The 21,045-nt window shown below is 40.0% G+C and overlaps 1 protein-coding gene across 1 annotated transcript in view; it reads left to right on the top strand.

Moving 5' to 3' along the window:
* Window positions 1-21,045, top strand: part of DGKQ (diacylglycerol kinase theta) — a 57,967-nt gene that overhangs the window by 15,707 nt on the left and 21,215 nt on the right. Inside the window, 12 exon segments of the mRNA XM_015849987.2 lie at window positions 5,306-5,405; window positions 8,476-8,561; window positions 9,081-9,206; window positions 10,158-10,311; window positions 12,034-12,102; window positions 16,029-16,129; window positions 17,418-17,641; window positions 17,891-17,950; window positions 18,444-18,534; window positions 19,853-19,907; window positions 20,155-20,216; window positions 20,355-20,505. Of these exon segments, the coding sequence (XP_015705473.1) occupies window positions 5,306-5,405; window positions 8,476-8,561; window positions 9,081-9,206; window positions 10,158-10,311; window positions 12,034-12,102; window positions 16,029-16,129; window positions 17,418-17,641; window positions 17,891-17,950; window positions 18,444-18,534; window positions 19,853-19,907; window positions 20,155-20,216; window positions 20,355-20,505 (1,279 nt within the window).

Genomic DNA, 21,045 nt, shown 5'->3' with positions numbered 1-21,045 from the left:
AGGAAGCAGGTGGGAACCTTCCTGTACAAGTTGAGAAACGTTACAAGTATAGTAAGGAGGCATGATCAAACATCAAATGCAGCATTATAAAATAGAAATGCGTAAGTTGGGAATGTTACAGACCTCCCTGACTAAAATCAAAGTTATGGGATATTCATTGTGTCAATCTGTGAACTTCTGAAGGGAATCTACATTCCCTTCTTTGTACACAGAAAAGCATTGCAGGTTTCTTTGCATTGTGGAAGCCTGGTTAGGGAATGGAAGGTTTAAAACAGCATGGAACTGGAGGTTACAGGAAGTTAGCCAGTCATTTGCATTTAATGTGCTTTGTCTTAGAGGTTAATGCAGTTCAGCCTTTGCTGCGCACTTCATCTTCCCCACACATTTTCATTTTGGGAAGTATAATTTAGACTGTCAAAAAAGAGGGGGCTGATACGCAGAACATTGCCAGTGAAACAATGAGAAGTGCTGCTGTCAGTCTTGTAGCCCACAATAAAGGGATGCGCAGATAGTGAGAAATGCTATTGCTAAGAATTAGCATCTATTACTGTTTCAGTGTGCTGGCAGTCAGTCATTGTAGCATGGGAAAAGGAATGGTGACTCAGACTGTGCAGGGATCTTTGCAGGAGTGGTACATGGCCAACTGAGAAGCATTCATTTTTTTCATAGGCATTTAAACAGTTGTGATTGCTTCTTTTGTGAATTTGCTATAAATTTTAGTTGTTCAAAATAATATTTGTTGCTTTGCTTTTGCATGGTGAAAATCCTGTGCTTACACATTGCATCCCTCATGGATGGATGGAAATTTTTCCCTCTAGCATGTTATTATTCAGTGTACCCCAAGATGATGATGGTTGTGTTTTTTTTAATCCCAGATCTCATTAGAGAAAAGGGCTATTGTTGAAGCTCATCAGTACTAACACAGACTGTGAGAGAATAGTTTTTCAGCAGACAGGCCATGGAAGCTTTTAATTCCTGAACCAGGGTTTCCTTTCTGGGGTCAGGTCGGTGCCCTCAGAAATGTGCCACGTCTGCATCCAACCATATATCTTTCTTGATGAATTCACTCTTCAGGCTGCCCTAAGGAGCTGTTTTCTACTCTGTTGTTAATATTTCTCACCTGCACGTACTGTTCCAGATTGGATCCAGATCATGATTTGAAATGAAATGTCACGGATCAGTCTTCTGAACGCATTTGTGTTTTCATGGTTTGCCAGGGATGGGAATTGTTTCACTCGTGAGATCTTTGCAACTCCTCCAAGTTCAGACACTTCTCCCTATGTCCTCACAGGTATTTGCCTGCTCTGAGGCATTTTTTAGAAAAGAAAAATCTGAACGAAAGACAAAATGACAGTGAAAACAAAAGCTGAATGGGTGTAAAATATGAAGTTTCCTTTGTTGGGTTGGAATGAGTTGCAAATTTGTGGCCTCTTAAATTTACCATACAAATGTGTTGTATGGGGTGTTTTGTATATTAAAATAAAATGGAAATGATAGTATAATAAAAGTAGTTCTAATGAAATGAAGCATTTGTGATGGTTTGTTTCTTCTGGAATACATTGATGCATTGTAGTTGTTTCTAAACACTTCCACTTCAGGAAGAGCAGGTAGACTTCACAAAACTTACAAAACTTCCTTCAGTGCTTTTCTTCTTACAGCCAGGTTGTCTGGGGTGGAAACATCCTGATTTGGGTCATCAGCTTCTTGCAGAGATTGTAATGCTGAAGATGAGATGTGGCTTGTCGTTCAGAGCTTGGGTGGCAGCTGCATTCACAAGCTGTGGTACTGAAGGAGAAGATTTTGGAGCTTGCAGAAGATCTTGAAGTCTCTGCTGGAAGAGCAGGCTTGCTGACCTGAGCCTTTCCCTCTGGTTGTTCTCCTATCTGCTGTAGGAGATCTGCTTTATTTAGCAGGTGGATTAGACTCAATGATCTCTACAGCTGTTCTGTGGTTCAGGGATTCTGTTTCTACCATAGCAATGGTTGGACTCCAGACTGATCTGATTTTGTGTGGGAGCTTCTTGGACAGCCCCGACTACCTTCTGCAAGCAGGTCTGACCTCCAGGTCTTCAACACTTGGTCCATAGCTGCATTGTGATTCAAATGCATTTGCATGGAGCTTGCCAGCCACAAGCCATAATTTAGCAGCCAAATAAAATTGTAAAATTGTGTAAATTGTTTATTGGTAATCATGGAATCATAGAATCACTCAGGTTGGAAAAGACCTTAAAGATCATCAAGTCAAACCACAACTCAACCCCAACTGTAATAACCCTCTGCTAAATCATGTCCCTGAGCACCACATCCAAATGGCTTTTAAACACATGCAGGGATGGTGACTCAACCACCTCCCAGGGGAGCCTATTCCAGTGTTGAACTACTCTTTCTGTAAAGAAGTTTTTCCTGATATCCAACCTAAACTTACCCTGGCGCAACTTGAGTCCATTTCCCGTTGTCCTGTCACCCCTCACCAGTGAGAAGAGACCAACCCCGCTCTCGCTGTAAGCACCTTTCAGATATTGGAAGAGAGCAATAAGGTCTCCCCTCAGCCTTCTTTTCCCCAGACTTCTTTTCCCCAGTACCTTCAGCCTCTCCTCATAGGGTCAATTCTCCAAGCCCTTCCCCAGCCTCGTTGCCCTTCTCTGGACCTGCTCCAGTACCTCCATGTCCTTTCTGTACTGAGGTGCCCAAAACTGAACACAGCACTCGAGGTGAGGCCTCACCAATGCCGAGTACAGGGGCAGGATGACTTCCCTAGTCCTGCTCACCACACCATTTCTGATACAAGCCAGGATGCCATTGGCCTTCTTGGCCACCTGGGCACACTGCTGGCTCATATTCAGCTGACTGTGTATCAGTACACTGAGGTCCCTTTCCATCAGGCAGCCTTCTAGACTCACCTCCCCAAGCCTGTAGTGTTGCCTGGGGTTGTTGTGACCAAAATGCAGGACCCAACACTTGGTTGTATTGAAATTCATACAGTTTGCCTTGGCCCATTGATCCAGAATATCCAGATCCCTCTGTAGTGCCCTTTTCCCCTCAGGCAGATCAACACTCCCTCCCAGCTTGGAGTCTGCAAACTTACTGAGGGTAATCCTTATATCGCCCTAAATTCTACTCTTTTTCTTCCTCAAAATGATAGCCAGCCACAGAGGTAGAAGGGGAGGGCTGGTACAGTAGTTCATGAACTCCGGATTGCTCATTGTGGTAGCTGGGCTGGTGCAAGTTGCCTGGTAACTTAAGCTCTCCCAGAGTAACCCCATGGCTGTACCAATGACCCTTCAGATTCAGAAGTGGCGTGGAATGTTAGTGAGTTTGTTTCTGCTAATTCATGATGTTGATCTTGATAGAAGTTAGTTTCCACCGTAGCAATAAAAGCAAGGAGTGATGGTTCTTCGTGTATCAGCTTCTCTTTCCAGTATAAGGAAAGCTAGTACAAACAACTCATAATTGCAGTGCAAAGCTCTTACATGGATCTTAGCCATAATAGAAGTACAATAGATTTCTGATTTGAAATGTAATTTAGTTTGCTGTGCAGTTCCCATCCTTTGGATTCCTTGAGAGCTAATTTGTGTATGGGTAGCTAAGGTCTGGTGTTCTATCACGGACATCTGTATCATGAAGAAATGGTTTCTGGATGTAGTGAGGTTACATGTGGATATGTGCTTTATTCCCTTGCATTAGCACCAATTAATGTTTTGGTAACTAATTCTGTGTATTTAAATTACTTTTCTCTCCTGTTCTACAGTAAGTTGCTGTTTCAGTTGGTATTCTTAAGTCTGAGCTTTAGATTTCTGTAGAATCAGATTTCATTGCTGGCTGATACAAACTGTTATAGAAATGCCTAGCACTGATGCTTTGGGTTTCTTACCAGGTGGCAGCAAAAAGCATCAGGACTGGGAACATCCTGTACATCAGTACAAGGTCATCCTGGAGATTATGCTGGAGCGTTAGCATTATATTTTCTGTTGATGGATTTCTGATCAATACTGTGAGGGCACCTAGATGTCACTTAGTGGTATTGTTAGTAGAAATTTTCTGTATCTTTCTCAGGAAATTGGCTTTAGTGGTTTGCCTAAAGTAATTTAAGGAGCTGAATTGAAAAAGAAGTTTCAGTTCTCATCAATTATTCACTTTCTTTCTGTAAGCCTCCGTCCGTGTCTGTAGTTTGCTGCTCTTGTACAGGTGAATGTAAGTTAATGAATAATAGATAACATTTTGTATGGTGACATGGTGCCTCACCAACTTTTCCCTGTTTTAAGAGTTTGGTATCGTTTATATGTAGGGTGCTTGGAACTTCTTCAATGTAATGTAATGAGCTGCTAGGGAAAAACAGCGTGTGATTGATCAGCTGGCTCATTGTGCTGTACTGGCTCTTTTCCATGGATTTTTTTCTATCATCCCATCCTCTTTTCCAGCAGGCTCTGCAGTAGTTTTATACATATCATGTCTAGAGCAAATTAGGGGGAGCAGTCATTTTCTTGCTTATTTAACTCAGTGGCAGTAAGGACAAGCCTGTATTTCTGTGCCGGCTGTAAGATAAAATAGCCAGACTGAAGGCAGGGGAAGTGAAGATTTAAATTTCAAGTGATGATTGTTGAAAGGATTGCAAGTCCAGGCTGGGTGTCCAAAGCATGTTACTGAGCTAACAGAGGTCTCTCTTGATTTACCCCTTGATTAAACTTCCACAGTATTCTTTTCCTCTCAGGTTACATCTGGCAGAGTTTTATCTTGCTGATTTCACTGTGCATGCTCAAGGTACAGGGTTATTTAGCTTCCAGGGACAGAAATGCAAGTGGGAACCAAGCCTTTGTAAGTGGAAGGGACATTTTAGGTCTCCAAACTCTGTTTCAGGATGTGTCAGATTAATTGCTAGTTTTTCACAGGAAAACTGGCAAGAGCCAGAAGATAAATGGGGTATGTTTGTCAGGAGGGGCTTGAGGGTTACAAAATACAAGTTTAAGAATCTGAAAAGTTACTAACCTAAATGGTGGCGCAAACTTATGGAAGTTGTTTGGCTTCTGACATCTTAAAGATGTAGTTGTGCTTCTCTCTTATAATGTAGATGTCAGTTTTGACAAAGGTATGCATCTTGTAGGGTCTCTGGAACAAGTATAAAGTTCAGGTGTATTCCTTCATAGAATCACAGAATTTAGAGGTTTGTACATATAATTTTTGTTCTCAGTTTTACCTAAGCACACATTATATATACTACCCCATCTTGCACAAAAGAAGAGCTTCTGTCAGCTATAAATACTGTTTGGAAAGCTGCAGTTGATGATGAGCCATGTGTTCTTCTTTGACAGGTTCCAGTTGCACACTGTTTTGGGCCTCCAGGACATTACAAGAGAAAGTTCTGCACAGTGTGCAGGAAGTCACTGGAGTCACCTGCCTTTCGATGCGAAGGTAATTTAACATGCTGTTTGTGTAGCCATCCAGTAATTTGTATGTCATCCAGTGATGTATGCCTTGCATACCCTGCTTGTGTGTATACTCTTGTCACAAACTTCTCTTGATCTTAATGAGGTTGATGTTGTGAGGTTGAATAGAATGTAGTGTTTTAAATGAATACTAGCTGTGAACTGTTATTTTCTTTTGGCTTTGTTTAGTTTTTTGGGGGGGTTGTTGTTACTGTTTTCAAGATTAAAAGTCCCCTGAGATGGATTTGGGATGCTTTCAGGATGGGTCTTGTGCTGCAGATACTGTCTTACTTGATGCAGTCACTTAGGCGTAACTGTAGGGAAAATGTTTCTTTTTGATCCAAGAATTTAGACTTTAAATTATGCAGTGTTTTGGGTTTGTTTGTTTGGTTGGTTTTTGTTTGGGTTTGGGGTTTTTTTGCTTCTGCAAAAAATGGTGAATTCCATCACAAATCTAAAATTTGTTCTACTGACGAATTGGAATCTGTCTCTTAATGCAATTACCATGTGAGCTGGCTGCCTTGGTGGGATGATCAAGGAGCAGCAGATGCCACAGAGTCTTTTCCCATGGCGTATCATCATTAGCCTTTGAAACTGGTGTGGGACATGAAATAAACCAAGAATTGGAAAAGAAAATTTTCTCCAGTTGCGTCGTCTTAACTCTGAGAAACAGCTTCAGCTTAGTGATCTGTTTTAGTTCAAGCTTTCTAAAATTTACCTTCACCTTCTTAAGATCTTAGTTATATTATATTGCCTTTGTACCTGTTGCAAGTGAATATGGGTTTTTTTTCAGAGGTTTCCATGAAATATGTGAAATCCCATTGCAGTTAGGTAATACAAATGTGTAGGCACTTTCTAGAGTCCATTGAAGATTCTGAATTATGTTCTGTGGATTCAACAGATCGTTTTTGTTTTGCTTGGTGAGATTTTGCTGTTCCATGTTGTTAATACCAATATCTTCAACTTTTGTCTCCTTGGCTTCTCAAAAATGTATCTCAATTGAGATTAATCAGGTGTACCAAAAAGAAATGATCCTTCCCTTCCTCTCCAAAAGTACTTCTAGAATTTGTTTTAGAAATCAGCTTTCAGATAGGAATGTAGAAGTTAGACTTGCTTCCTTTTTTGCTGATTCATAATGGCTGTGCTCAGTGGTACAAGTCTGCTGTTGGTTATGATGTTCTCCTCTGATGTTGAGGTTTGAAGAATTTGTCTTGGGAAACTTGGCTTAACTAAGACAGGAAGTGCTGCTGACGTGAAGTTACTTTTACTAAGCAAATGGCTGACGTAGCTGGATGCACTTTTAAAGCAATTGGCATTAAGCTCTCCATGTCTTGCAATATCTTTTTTTTTTTTGGCTTTGTGTTGTTTTGTTAAAGGAAAGTTAACAGACTAATACTGCTCACCGTGCTTGTGTGATAGGGCATCTGTTTTCAGAAACAAGCACATATGTATCTTAGCTCCTGACAAGACTGGATACCAAATATTCTATTTTCTTGCCTATTAAGTGTATGAGCCAATCTCTACTGACAGTTATTAATTGCAGTGGGTAGCTGTTCGTGCTGTAGAAAATGCACTAAAAACTCTTCAGCTTGGACTCAGGATGCTGGCCGTTCCGTTTCGTTTTCTTTCCAAGAAGGAATGGAAATAGAGGAGGAAAAAACAGACTAACACAAACGTTTGTTAACATTGGTCGCTTTATAGTAGTTTATTTTTAAGCATCAGTCAGGAACAGTAAACTTTTACTTAATGAATGGGTCTTATTTGTTTTTTGAGGAGCATGGGTAGTATTTTAAAGGTTGTCCTGTCCAGTTTGTATTTCTGAAATGCATTCACAGCACTTCCATAATAAAGCTGAACAGAAAACCTTCTGCTTTGACTTAAAGAACTGAGTGGGTTATGGAAGTGCTGCTAAAGATAGAACTGGTGGGGTGTTGATTTGAATCAGTCTTTACATGTGAGCAACCTTATCTTTCCCATCAGTGGGATTAAGCTGCCTTAAGGGTTCAACTCCTATGGCACTCCTGCCCCTCACATGCACACATTTTCTTTCTGACTGTGAGTGCAGGTTGGAGAGAACTCTTTCAAAACAGGTATTACCCTTCAGGAAGTTGAATACTGTTTTCGGAATGGTTTCTGGTAGCAGAGATAACATTCACAGTTCTGCCTTTTCAGTCTTCAGGTTACACTCTTCAGACTATTGCAGCCTGCTTGGATCAGTTATCTGTTTTACAGGGGAAAAATTACATTTGGAGAGTCTTGACTCCTACCTCTTACTTTTGTTTTCTGGACCAAGAAGTTGGATGCCTTCCCAGAGCACTTGTGTAGAGAAGTCTTTAAAAAGCAGCTAGAGATATATCTTTTTCATACATCTGTGTCTTCCTTAGAGAAGTACCATAGCTTAGACAGATCTCTAGGATGAACGTACCTGTTTGTTCTGGTTGAGTTTAAAATGCAATGCTCAGTGTGTCATCCAGTGATGAGGAGGATTTAGTTCCTGAGCAAATGAAATATTCAGGCTGTTGTACTCTACCCAGCAAGGAAGACACCTCGTGTGTTGAGGTTCCATTGGGTTTGGGAAGGGTTTGGAGCACGCTTTCAGGAATATAATTTACATTAGGCTCAACGCTTGGTGTTCAGATGCAGAACTTTCTGTTCCTGCTTTTAACATTGAGTCTTTTGGATTTGATTAAATCAGAGTGGACTTCAGCATGATAAAAAAAAAAGCGTGATAGCATGCAGCTTATCACATGAAAAGTTGATACAAAGCTGTAATAAGCCAAACAGTTGCTACAAATTCAGCTTACTGTATGGAAGAAAAAGGGCAAGTAGTAGTTATAAGCAAAGTCAGCTCAGCCTTTCCTCGTATTTGCTGCATTAATTTAACACAAAGGAAGTGGAGCAACACTCAGGGTAGTGCTGGTAATCTTTTATTGCCTATCATTGCTGAACAGAAAAGAGCAAGAATTGATGAAAATGTGTTGCAGGAAGGTACTGGAGGAGGAACAGAGAAACTAAGGGACTCTGACTTAGAGATTTTCTTGTTTTCATCTTTTCAGTCTGTGAGCTGCACGTCCACACAGATTGTCTCCTGTTTGCTTGCAGCGATTGCCGGCAGTGTCACCAGGATGGGCACCAGGACCACGTAAGTGTCAGTTTGCCTGATACAGAATGTGCTCGCACATTTTCACTGCAAAAATAAGGGTTAGAGGTGTGGGAGACAAAAGTCCTGACCGCTTGGTTTGTTATTTTCTGGGTTGTTTTTTTCTTTGCACAGGCTGACAGTTAACAAAGCTCTTTTGCAGCCCTGTCTCTAGACAAAGACTTGTGGCTATGGAATGTGCTGCAGATAGTGAGATGAACTTAGATTCTCAAGGTTTACTGAACTCTTGCTGGAAAGTCTGCGCACTGTATAAAATGTCCTGATTAAAAGCTGTAACCAGTATGTGGCGTCTTTCTAAATACTTACATTGTGGAAGCTGGAATGAAATTATCTTTTTCCTGTAGAGTAGGCTGTTCCCTGGTGAACATTACGACATTCCTGTCTTCCTGCAGTCTGTCGGAGATGAGACTTCCTGACTTCCCACTGAATTACTTGCTTTGAATTAGTTTGAAGATGTTTCTGTAGCTATTGTCAATGCTAATCTGTGATGTTTCCTACCAGGACACTTACCATCACCACTGGAGGGAGGGAAACCTTCCTTCAGGAGCTCGGTGTGAAGTCTGCAAAAAAACCTGTGGCTCTTCTGAGGTGCTGTCTGGCATGAGATGTGAATGGTGCGGCATCCTGGTATGTTGTGCTGACACATGACTGACACTTAATTCCTGTGCAGGACGACTTTGTCCTTCAGTATCTTTCATGAATGCCAGTCTGGTGTGTAGATCAGAATTAGTCCCTCAACTGAATAGTACCTTTTGTTTAAAGATGATTGCAGTGTAAACTAGTACCAGGTGCAGGTGGGAGCCGAGATATGCATCTGGTGAACTAAATTGATCTGTCACATAATGCATGGTGAGGCACACAATGTAATAATCATTTAAAATGGAAGCCTGATGCTATGCCATATTTCAGGTATTGTTTGAATCGTTTATTTGCTTATTTATTTTAAAAGTGGTGTTTTTTGTATTTGGAATCCGATTCATGATTTCTGAGGTGGCAGGAGCTGTCTGCAAACAGCCTCACGTATGTGACAGGCGGCAGGGCCGCAGTTACAGAGCATGCATATTCAGCAGTAGTGGAGGGTCTAGGACAATTAAAAAGGCAGATGCAGTAGAGCTCCAAGCATATCTTACCCCAGAATTTTGCAAGCTAGTCCTTGCCAGCAAGTTGCTTGTATGCTTACACTAATAGCAGGTTATTGCTGTTTAAAAGTTCTTCAGTTTAAGCAGTGTGCCTTTGTTATGTACCCCAGGAAGTGTCCACATAGAACAGAAGATCGTGGCCTGAAATCAACATTTTACTATTCCCAGATATCTGTCTGAAAATTACCAGATTGTAACAGAGCAGATCTGTTGTGCTTGCAGTTTCTTCACTGTGAAACTTCCCATCGTTCCTTGTTTAACAACTTAATGGAACAGATGAAAATCTAATGTGACGAAATGACTGATGTCAAGAAAGTGATTTACAAAAGGTTTATAAACATCCTAGCCAAATTTTTGCAATTGCAGAGCGTATTTTGCTATATGTGTGTTTGCTTTCCTGGTGTTTCAGAAGGTGTTTAACTGATGCTCCTGCTTACAGGCTCATGCTGCTTGCTATGTAGTTGTCAGTCCAGAATGTACCTTTGGAAGATTAAGGAGTATGATCCTCCCTCCAAGCTGTGTGCAGTTATTTTCTCGCAACTTCAGCAAACTGCACTGTTTTCGAATATCAGAAAACCTGCAAACAGAATCAGGTAAAAGCTTTCAAAGTTATATTCAGCTAATTGATGTGCGTGTTTAACCTTGTGTTACCATCCTCTGGAGCCTACGATTGCTGATATTCACTGATTTCATGGCAGTACTTACAACTTTTTGCTGACATGATGGGCAGGGTAGAGATTTGTTCTTTCTTTAGCTTGTGATTTGTAAGAATATTGTTATTTGCCTCTCTGTAAGTGTTTGCCCTTCTAGGACATCTGTGCTGGAAGTCGTGTATTTGTCAGGGTAATGTTCTGCTGCCATCTAGAGTGTATGTTTGTTTAACAGCTCTTTAGGATCAGGGGAATTCTTTGGAACCACTGAATTATTTGTTGACTGATATTTTGATTCTGTTTCTGAATATAATATACATGGTAGGTAAAATACAGGTGAAATATTTACAACTGCTCTTTCCTCAGCCTGACAGGTTGTTCTTGAGCTTTTTGCTTTGAGCTTCTTCCTAGGATTGCACTCAGTGTGCTTGTTGGCAGTTATATGCTAGTAGGAGCCACGTGCTGGCATATTCAGACAGTACAGCAGCAGTGATACTACTGCAGGAGGTACATGACCCTAAGCCTACATAGTGTATATGCACTGAAGTGACCTTTAAAAATGTCCAGGGCCAAAGGAAGCCTTATGTGGCTTGTTTGTTGATGGGCATGACTTTACTCAGTGCATTACTTTTCTTTTTAATGAATTTGCTTCCTCGCCAGGGGAAGGTGAAGTACAGCACATACTTGGAAGTGGTGCAGTCTTTAATTCTTCCAACTTGATACCAGAAATAAGTAATGCAGTTGAGCTCATTTATACTAGGAAGGTCCTTATGAATCTTGATTTGTGTATTGTTTGGTATTTGACAAGTTTCCCAAAAGCTTTAGTGAAGGAACATTTATGTTATTAACAAAAGTTAATCAAGAGCTTTTTAAACAGCCTGTTTTGGTATGATGTCTGTGATTTTAAACAAGTTTATCTTTTAAACAGCGGTGTACTCTTTTAGTTTGTCAGATTTAAGCTCTTTTTTTCTTAATTTATAGGTCACTTCTAAACAAAACTTGAATACAGACCAGCTTGGGGGGGGAGCATCCAAGGTTATAGCTGCTCTTTTAGTTTCTTCTTCATTATTTTAAGTGATGGAAGAGAAAGATTTTCTCTTTGGTGTACAGGGTACTTGTTAACCCTACCAATTTTATTATACACATTCAAGTTTATTGTAGTAATAATGTTGTTTACATTCCTTTAATTAAAGTGTAGGTCATGTCCTTTGAATCAGAAGAATGCTGTGTTGATCAGCCATTAGCTGGTGGTCAGGGACAGGCTTGAGGGGAAGGGGAGGTGTTCTTGGTGCTCTTATTGGTGCTCTTCTACAATAATGCTGTGTGGGTGGATTGATCAGTTGCCCTCTCTCAGAGACCTTGACATCCCAGTCCTAATGCTGAGTCAAGTTGATGTGAGGTCGCTGGTCTTTGTTAGCCTGGATGCATCTCTGCTGGATCCTCTGCATTACTTTTCAGTATGGGGATTATTAGGTAGGATTTGATGTGAATAGCCGAACTGTTGCCCTGAATAACAAAAGTAAATCAGAGCATTGTCACTGTTTGGCTTCAGGAACAGCCTTCACTTTGAGAGTGGACAGAGGCACACACACAAGCAACTCATAGGAGATGATAGGCTTTATGGAGGAGAAAAGTCCTCACTTAAAGTCTTTTCTTTTTTCACAGATGAAGGTGATGATGTTGACGGGTCAACACAGGGACCAGCAAAAGATGTCCAAATTTCAACAGATTCAAGTAAGTAGAGTTGCAGTGCATGGTAAATATTCATTTATTCTAGGATTTAATTCATTTAATCTTAATTTATTTTATAGGCATTCTTCTACTGCCAGGACTCAGCTTGAGGTCCAGCACACATCCAGGGTTCTTATCATCTCATCTCTGCTTTCCACTGGCAGATTACCAGAAGTGACAGTCAATTCATTACCCTGTCAAATCAGCCACAAAATTTAGCTTTCCTGAATTTACTTTCTGCTCTTCAGTAATTCAGCACACAATTACTTCTGAAAAGAACATGTGACATAAATCCCAGCTAGACATTTCACTCAACGTGATAACCAACTAAAGACAGGAAAATAACTTATAGGATGGACATCATATCTTTTCAAAACTTCTTCCTTTGAGATAGCTGGATCTGGATCTTATTAAGATGCCGGGTGCATTTATAGCTTTGATCAGGCAAGCTATAGTAGAAATGAATGTACTCCATTGCAACAGTATTGAGCCAGGCTGGCAACTTCCAAGGCATTTTGTAAATATATTAATTCTCATATTTTCTGGGCTTGGTGTATTATTCAAACCTTTACTTTTCAGATGCTGACACCAGCCATGATTTAAGGGGCATCCCAGTCCCTATATTATTATCAGTAAGCAGAAAAGCATGATACTTGTTACCTGATGTAGCTGCCTGGGTTGCTGTAGAAACAGAAATTCAAAATAGGATTATTTTTTAAAATTATTTTATTTTTCGTTGTTTGTTTGTTTGTGTACTTGGGAACAAGATCTCACCCCAGAATATATGCTTGATTAAATTGCTCCTATATCTGGGATAAAGGGGGGGGTTAAAAGTGCTCCTCAGGGGTACTTGTCAGAAGTCTGCAACACCTGTCCTGTCTGAGATGGGATGTTGAATTCTATTTGAACCAGTGTAGATCTTCTTGGTTTCCATAACACACAGTGCATTGGTCCCGGCTAAGATGCTACCACAGATTTGTCCTGTCAAGCTTGAGACGCCTGAGGCAAGCTTTAAGCTCGTTCACCTTTATATCATGGTAGTATGAAGACACAGTAGGTGAAAAAATAATACAAGAGCAATGGCTTCTTTTATACATGCAACAAATTGACCCCAGAGGAGCCACCTCAGCAGCTCCTGACATGAAAAATGAGTCATTGCAGGCTCTTACATTTGTGTCAATGTGCAGGGATCTGGGAATGTACAAGGACATCAGATTCTGCCCTGGTTGCTTGCCAGTAATCAATAACACACTGAGAGCACTTGAATTCTACATAGTAAGGCCTCAGCAGCTTTAATTTACTTTAAAGCTTAGCCATTATAGGTAGTGCTTGATTGATGATGTTTCTCCACGTCCTCTACTTCTTTTATCAGAAAAGCTTATGTTTGAAGGTACTTGGAGAGGCGTTAACTAACAAGTTGAAATGCTGCACGTGATGTCATGGTGAAACCTTTTCTTCCACAAGTTAGTTTCCTTAATCTGCATTTTGAAGATTTTTTGAGGTACTGGCTTGAATGCTGGAAAAGGCTGTAAGAGTTGATTTCCCTTCCTTGGCTGTAACAGCTTGGAAAAGAAAAACAAGTCTTCTGAAAAATCACATGCTGCATTTGTTTTGTTTCACTTTTCCTCTGCAGTGCTTTTCTTTCTTTCTTCTTCCCTCAGCCCTCTTTGTCTGCCCTTTCTGACACTTGATATGGACTGCTGCTGTTCTCATTTCTGAGCTGTGTGTTCGGGTTTGTTTTGTAAGCTGTCCATCACTAGCATCTCCCAGTTCCCCTCTCTTCCCAGTAGCAACATGTACTCCCCAGCTTTGCTGCCTGTTTGGTTTGGTTCCCTCTCAGTCACCCGGTCCCTCTCTTGCTCGATGAATGTTTTCCTCTCACCCTTGATGTCTCCTACCAACTGGTGATCAAAACACTTACTACTGTAGGTATTTTTTTTAGGAAGGTCAAGAATTTTTTCTGAATGTACTTTATGAAAATTTAAAGAGGTTTTCTGGCAAGTGTCTTCAAGAGATATTGTAGAATCTCCCTGTGTCATCATTACCAGAAGGGTGTGGAAAGAATATGGCTAATGTTATTACCAGTCTTAAGGGTCCTTGTGACGAGGCTTGTCAGATCTCATTGCTGCTTCTCCCTCTTTTTTCTTTGCTTTCTTTTTTTTTCTTTCTGTTTTATGTGTGTCAAAGCCATTTGATAGTGTTCCAGAGTGGCATGTAACATTCTTTTATTGGTTTTAGCCAAGACATCGACTTAGTGCTTGTTTATGTCTTCTCCCAAACCTCCTGACAGAGCAGGGGGAGCCTTCACTGTAATTCTTCATGCAGGAATAAAGCATTTTCAGCAATGAGCAAGGGCAGCATGTGTGGGTGTTTAGGGATTTTCCCCCTAAAGATGCTTAGCAAAATGTTCAGCTGCCATAAAAAGAGCCATGGACCTCATTTCTATAATTTGATCATTCTCCTAAACTTGATATTTGGAGCAGAAGAGTGAAAGATCATTCTTTAATGATAGAAGTGATTATAGTTGATCTTCTTTTCCAAGGTTAGTTTGATGTATCCAGACTCACAGAAGACACCCGGTAACTTTCATTATGTGGATTTGCACTTGAATTAGTCCAGAAATGGTCTTCCAGGTGACTGTTTGTGGTCAAATAAGTAGCTGTTTGGCTTTTTGTTTGTCCCCAGAAGCTCATCTGCAAGAAAGGCAACTTCCATCAGGTTGTAGTAAAAGTGGCCCCCGTAAGGAGGACAGTAAAAAAGAAGTGAGAAGTGTTTTTTTCTTTTTTCCTCCTCATAAATAGAAGTTGTTTTATATGATAAATAACTTTATTAATAACTTTATTATAAGAAAGCAGGATTGAGTGTACTGCAAAGCTGTAAAGGAACATCCTTGAGATCCAAATTCTTCCCTGCAAACTAGTTTGAGTCAGGGCAGCCCTTTGCAATGTTTGTCTTGTCTTACAAAGTGGAAAGCTCGTAAAAACCTTCAGATAAAATTACTGAGGATTCTGTCAGCACATCTAGTATCTTACAAGCAGGCTACAAGGGCAGATTGAATGAAAACAAGCACTAAAACTTGGATGTCTGTTTTTATTCTCAGATGGTTGTCTGCCATCTGGATTGCTAGAGAAAACAGTAGAGATCTTGATACTGTTATGAAAGTTTAAACTCAGAACCTTGGTTGTGCCTCAGTATCGTGTTTGTTGTGTTTTCTCAGGCCGTATTAGCCCGAGATAAGGTCACCCAGGACACTGTGTCTTTTGGTTAAAATCTGTCCATGCTGCAGTAACTTTGCAGATCACTGTGACAGATTTCTGAATTAATCTTACTTTTTCTGACGTTAACCCAGCAGTTTTTAAACAAGTAGATCATTTTTTTAGTATTAAGAAGCTGTGAACATCAGTTACCCTCTCAGCACAGTGGTAATAAACTCATAAATATAGTTCAGAAGTGAAAATTGGTTGTACTTAAATGTGCTCATACTGTGACTGAAACATAAAAGAGGAATGACGTCCAGTGTCCAGTTGGGTTTTGAGTATCTTCAAGAATGGAGACATAGAACCTCTCTAGACAACATGTTCCGGTATTTTACCAATCTCACAGTGCATTTAAACTCAAGAAAAAATGTTTGTCTATTGCCTCTTATATCTGTTCACATCTACACCCTTCTGTTACAAACTTAAAGATGTGGGTGAGACTCCCTGAGCATTCATTCTCTGCTATGGACACTCTCAACTTCTCCTCATATGAGAGATACTCCTGTCCCTCTGTCCCTTCATCATCTTTATGAGCCATTCCAGCACTTGGTACAGTACGTGTCCTTCTTGTCCTCTCACACTGCTGAACTGGCTTCATTGTATGATTCCTGTGCAGGTAGCTCAATTATTTGAGGGGTGTGTTATTGAAATACAATAATTGTTTTCCTCCAGGCAAACAAACATTAAAGATCTTTGATGGAAGCGACGCAGTGAAACGCAATCAATTTCGACTGATTTCAGTTCCAAGGATTGCAAAAAATGAAGAAGTTGTGGTAAGGTACCCAATGAAGGTCAATACTGCAGTGTCATGAAGGAACAAATAATTTGTATATTGCAATATTCAAAGGCTATCGATTGTACAAATGTAACTCAACAACAAAATCTGTAAATGGTCCAGAATATTTTAATGTAATTTGATTTCTTCGTGTAGTGCTCTTATTGTAGAACATCTGTAGATACTGTTGTCTAGAAGTCTGTTGCAGCATATGCAGCGGAATGTCATATGTTAAGCACTCCTTCTCCTTCCTGTTATGAAGTCTGATTTTACTGATGTGAGCTGGATGTATTCAGGATATATATGTATATATTATATATATTATATATATATATATATATATGCTGTACTAGATAATCAGCTGCTTAGATCTCATTCCTCTTCTGTAGATTGGTAGTCTTCATTAGTAGTTTGAAGTTGATGCTGCATAGCCATCACTATTGTACTTTCAGTGCTGACATTCATTGCTTGATTGTGAAAGTAGTGAATTATTGATTACATAAAGTCCACTGTCCAGCTGTTTCAGTGTTCTTTTTTGGGTGGGAAGATGACTCTACTCATCCATGTGTTCTATATAGGGATCTTGATTTATAACTTAAGTAGAGACCCTATGCTATGCAAAGAGTGTATGGAGAGTTGCGCCTTTGTAGGGTAAGGACTCCCAAGTCATAAAGCAGTTGACATAGGGAGTCTGTACAATACATTACCTCAGAATTACTGAAGTTTGAAGCTCATTGAAATTGTTGTCCTGATAATGTGCTTAAAATCAATTAGAGTTCTGAGAATCACTTTTAACGACCTGCATATCAATAGTCTCCATTGAAAGCTGCCCAGCAGGCTGAATGTGCTTTTATTTAGGATTGTTACTTTTAAGCACATTTTGTCAGGCTGCTGCATATAATTCTAGGTCAGATTACAGCCAGTTTTCCTCACTGACTTCCTGGGCTGTGTGCACTGCAGAGTGTGTGTGCAAAATCAAGTGTAACTTACCGTCTTACTTGTGGAGCTGACTTTGCCTGCACTGCACGTCAGCTTTATCAGTGCTGAATTTTGCTTTTAAACATGGTGTTTAAGTCACTGCCACTTGAGAAAAGTACTGTGCTCAGATCAGTGCTTCGTTGTTGTTTTTGTTTTTAAAGCTTTGCTGTTGTTTTTCCTTTTTATTCAGTGCTTTAAAAGCATTGTAAAGGTTGATTCTGCAAGTAGCATATTTGTGAATGTCAGCAACTGTGTGAGTATTACTGTGCCATTTCATGGAAACGATAATTTATCTTTCTGTGCTGTAGGAAGCTGCTTTGAGAGCATACTATATAAATGATGACCAGCAGGAGTACGAGCTGCAGACCTTCACGCAGCAGGCGCTGCTGTCTGATGACATTATCAACAGGAACGATGCTGCAGAGGACAGCAACTTGGGCTCAGTATTCCGAGAATCTGTTCCTGAAGCTTGGATTATTAGAGCCAAACCAAAGGATGAGGAGGTGATCAGAATTTATCCTGCCTGGCTGCAGTGAGTGTTTGTCTCTTTTACTATCAAGTTGTCTTGCTTAACTGCGTTTGTCCTTTGTAGTTGTACAGAAAGTTACAGACATTGAGATCTCATTAGTGTAACAGAGTGTAGTTTTTTCTTTTGTGCTGGAGGATTCTTTTGCTTGCTTTTCTGATAAAGTAGTACACTCATTATTCACAGCAGTGCATGAGAGCCTGCTCGTGGGTTCTTTTAGATGTGCAGAACAAGTTATGTTCAGTCCTGTTACAGTGCATCTCACCAAGAAGATGGAACTTTACCTGAACTGCATCTGCAAACAAGTGAGGACAGGTACGCATTGTTTGACAGCTTGATGTTCCTTTGGGAGAAGTGTTAATCACAAAGAATTTAGTACAACTTCTGGCGTGATAATAGGAGGAAAAGTTAAAGGCAAAACGTCTGTTCCATTTGCCACCGACACCGTACATTCTCAGTGTTTTTAGCAGTGAAGACCAGCTGATGACCTATCCGCTTCTTAAGAGCAGTGAAATAAAATGTAAATGTTTGCTCATCTTAGTACTGCAGCTACATTGCCAGACTTCACCCAAGACCTTCTGTTAGTTCTGTGTGTAGGAACAGATTCATTTGCAGTGCTACAGTTTTAGTGACAGGTTAAAGTGTTTGCTCAAATGATGGGGCTGATACTGAATTTGACTAAAAGAACATCTTTTATAAGTAATCTCTTCCTGATTCTTAGTAAATTTGCCATTTAGTTTAAAAAGGGTGTGTGATTAGGTGAAATTATTGTCCTGATAAATGTAAGTGTTGCTTTCTTTCTTTCTAGGGAGGGAATGGCATACGTTTCTCTTCGAGTAAATAAGGATAGCACTATACAGACTGTGATCAAAGAAGTGCTTCCTTTACTTGGAAGACAGGTAAATACAAGATAGTAAACATGTCTCTGTGTCACCTGAGTGATCTTTAGATGGAGGGTGCATGTTTTCCTCAGAGAAGGATTTTTATTGCTTCACTTGTTGTTAATGTTGACATTGTTAATGCTTTCTAGGCAGTTCTTTGTGGATGTTTCAGTCCTTCAGCAGGGTACCCAGTTGCTCTTTACTGAAAGTTAACATCAGTTTTCCCCAGTCAAGCCAATTTACTTGTAATGCATGTTTTGTTGTATGCATTATGCTTTTTCTGTCTGCGTATGTCTTTAAATACTTAAAATACAGTTCTGTATAAATACACTGCTTATCTTATCTTGCTGGGGAATTTCAGCAGTCATTGCTAAGACAGTCGTGGTTGTCTCTGTCTCTGCAAAGAATAAACTCAAGGCACCCAAATGGTTTACCTTCTGTGTTCCTCCCAGCCTCAACGGAGAATGGTTACATGCATCTTGTATCTCTTGAAGATGCACATGGTTTCCATAGAATATGATCTCTTTTCAGTCTGCGTGTTTTACGGTTGGTGCCAAGATAGTACAACTTCTGTGAAACATTTTGGTAGTGTTTGTGAGTGTGCCAAGGCACTGTCAGTCTGAATCAAACACGCAGCTGTGGAGACGTGGATCTGCAGATTTTTCTTTGGGTGTTACAAACCCTCTAACAGAACTTGGAAATTCTTGTCTGAAACCTCTTTTTATCTGGACAAAAGCATAAGTTGAACGAGATAGTTAGCCTTGGAAAATGTTTTCAGATGTCTATATTTGGGAAGCTTGTTTGCAGTTGTGAGAGACTCAATTCTCTGGAGCACTTGGCAGTTTTCTCTGATTCTGTGGTTTTTTAAAGGGTTTTCTCTGTTGTCTATATGAGAGTACAAACAAACAGGAAAACACTTCTTAGTATCCAGGATTTGCATGCACTGAATATCCTCTCCAAAGAGGTGTCATCAAATTTCAGGCAAAGCAAGGGTAGTAGATGAGGCTTTGAAGATCTTGGTCCATGGCATGCAAACTGAGTTCATTATTCCTCTGTGTCTCAAGTATTGAAATGAAGACTTGCTTAGTCCTGAGCTTCATGTGTTTCCAGGGTGACAGAAATCCTTGCAAGTGATTGAACTCCTGTGGCCTTTATTCTCCAGCTGCAAGGCAGTCGGGTGTCCCTGCAATGTTAGGGATTGATTTTAATTGAGATTGATTTTAAGATGTTTAATTTCCCATGCTTTGTGTGCACGGTGGATAACATAATGTGTAAGTATCAAGCAAAACTGTGTCATGTTTAGAAACAGTTGTTTGTGTGCTCCATCTCTTGGCAGACGGAGTGCCTCCAGAATTTCAAAGTGGTGGAAGTGCTTATGGGCAGTAAGCAAGGTAAGTGAAGGAGCACTGACCAAAGGCACATCTGTCAGTGATCTTGAAGCGCTTATTTTCATTTTAACACAGTCACAGTTAGTTATCTTTTAGAATAGATGCCTTCATAAATGAAACTTCATCATGTTGGAATGCTTGTTGTTTGAATTTTCCCTAAAATTTTGGTGGTGTTTTGTTGTGTTTAAATTTAGCCTGATATCAACATACGTTGCTTTCACACACTGACTAGTGTTCCTTCTGTCTCTAGTTCAGCGCATGGTGTTGGACAATCAGGAGCTGATTCTAAACAGACTTGAAGACATAAGAAAGGTATGAAGTTTGTTGCTGTTTATGATCCATCCAGAAAGGATGCAGTCACTAAGAGCAGATGCACCTGGGGTTTTGTTGCCCGATAATTTCTCACAAAATTTCATGTCATTTGTGTATATATTTTCTTTGTTTTTGCAGATTTCAATACGTCAGATGAATCAAACAAGGTTTTACATAGTGGAAAACAGTAAATCCACTGTACAAGTGAATATGTTTGTTGGTGGGCTTCCACCCCAGCTTTCTCCTGAAGAGTACATGAATATTCTCAAGGACGAATTAGCTATCAAAAGTGAGTAAACGGGGGGGATCTGAGATCTGCTCACCTTTATTATGTACAAAGGTCGTGATTCAAATGATGACCGCTACATTACTTGAGTTATATGTGACTGTAACAGTTTTTTAGTGAAAATAATTCCACTTTTTAGAAGTTAACCAAATATATCTTACACTTTGCAGATTATGGCAGTGCAGTTTAATTCTTTATGTGTAAACATACCTTGCCTGTATTTAACTATCCTCAGTATTGTCCATCCCCTTTGTCTCTGGTTATAGGGAAACGTGAGCTCTCTGTGTGCACATACAGACAAGCACTCAGTGAAGAGATCTTGTTTTCCCTTTCCAAAGAAGTGAAATTGATTTTCCTCTTCCAACCATGTGTTCTATAAACAGTACCAGGAATGTATCACACTTCTTCTTTCAGGAGAAGAAGCGTTTTTACCAGTCTTTTTATATGACTTCAAGAGGAATTAAACTAAATGCCTGGGATTATACAGAGCCATCTTCTATGAAAATCAGTTTAGCATTTCTAAGTTGTAAAGTAAACTTAGCA

The sequence above is a fragment of the Coturnix japonica genome, chromosome Z (assembly GCF_001577835.2).
Source record: "Coturnix japonica isolate 7356 chromosome Z, Coturnix japonica 2.1, whole genome shotgun sequence".
Classification (NCBI taxonomy): Eukaryota; Metazoa; Chordata; class Aves; order Galliformes; family Phasianidae; genus Coturnix; species Coturnix japonica.
The sequence above is the reverse complement of the archived record's forward strand: the minus strand, read 5'-3'. Positions and strand labels throughout refer to the sequence as shown.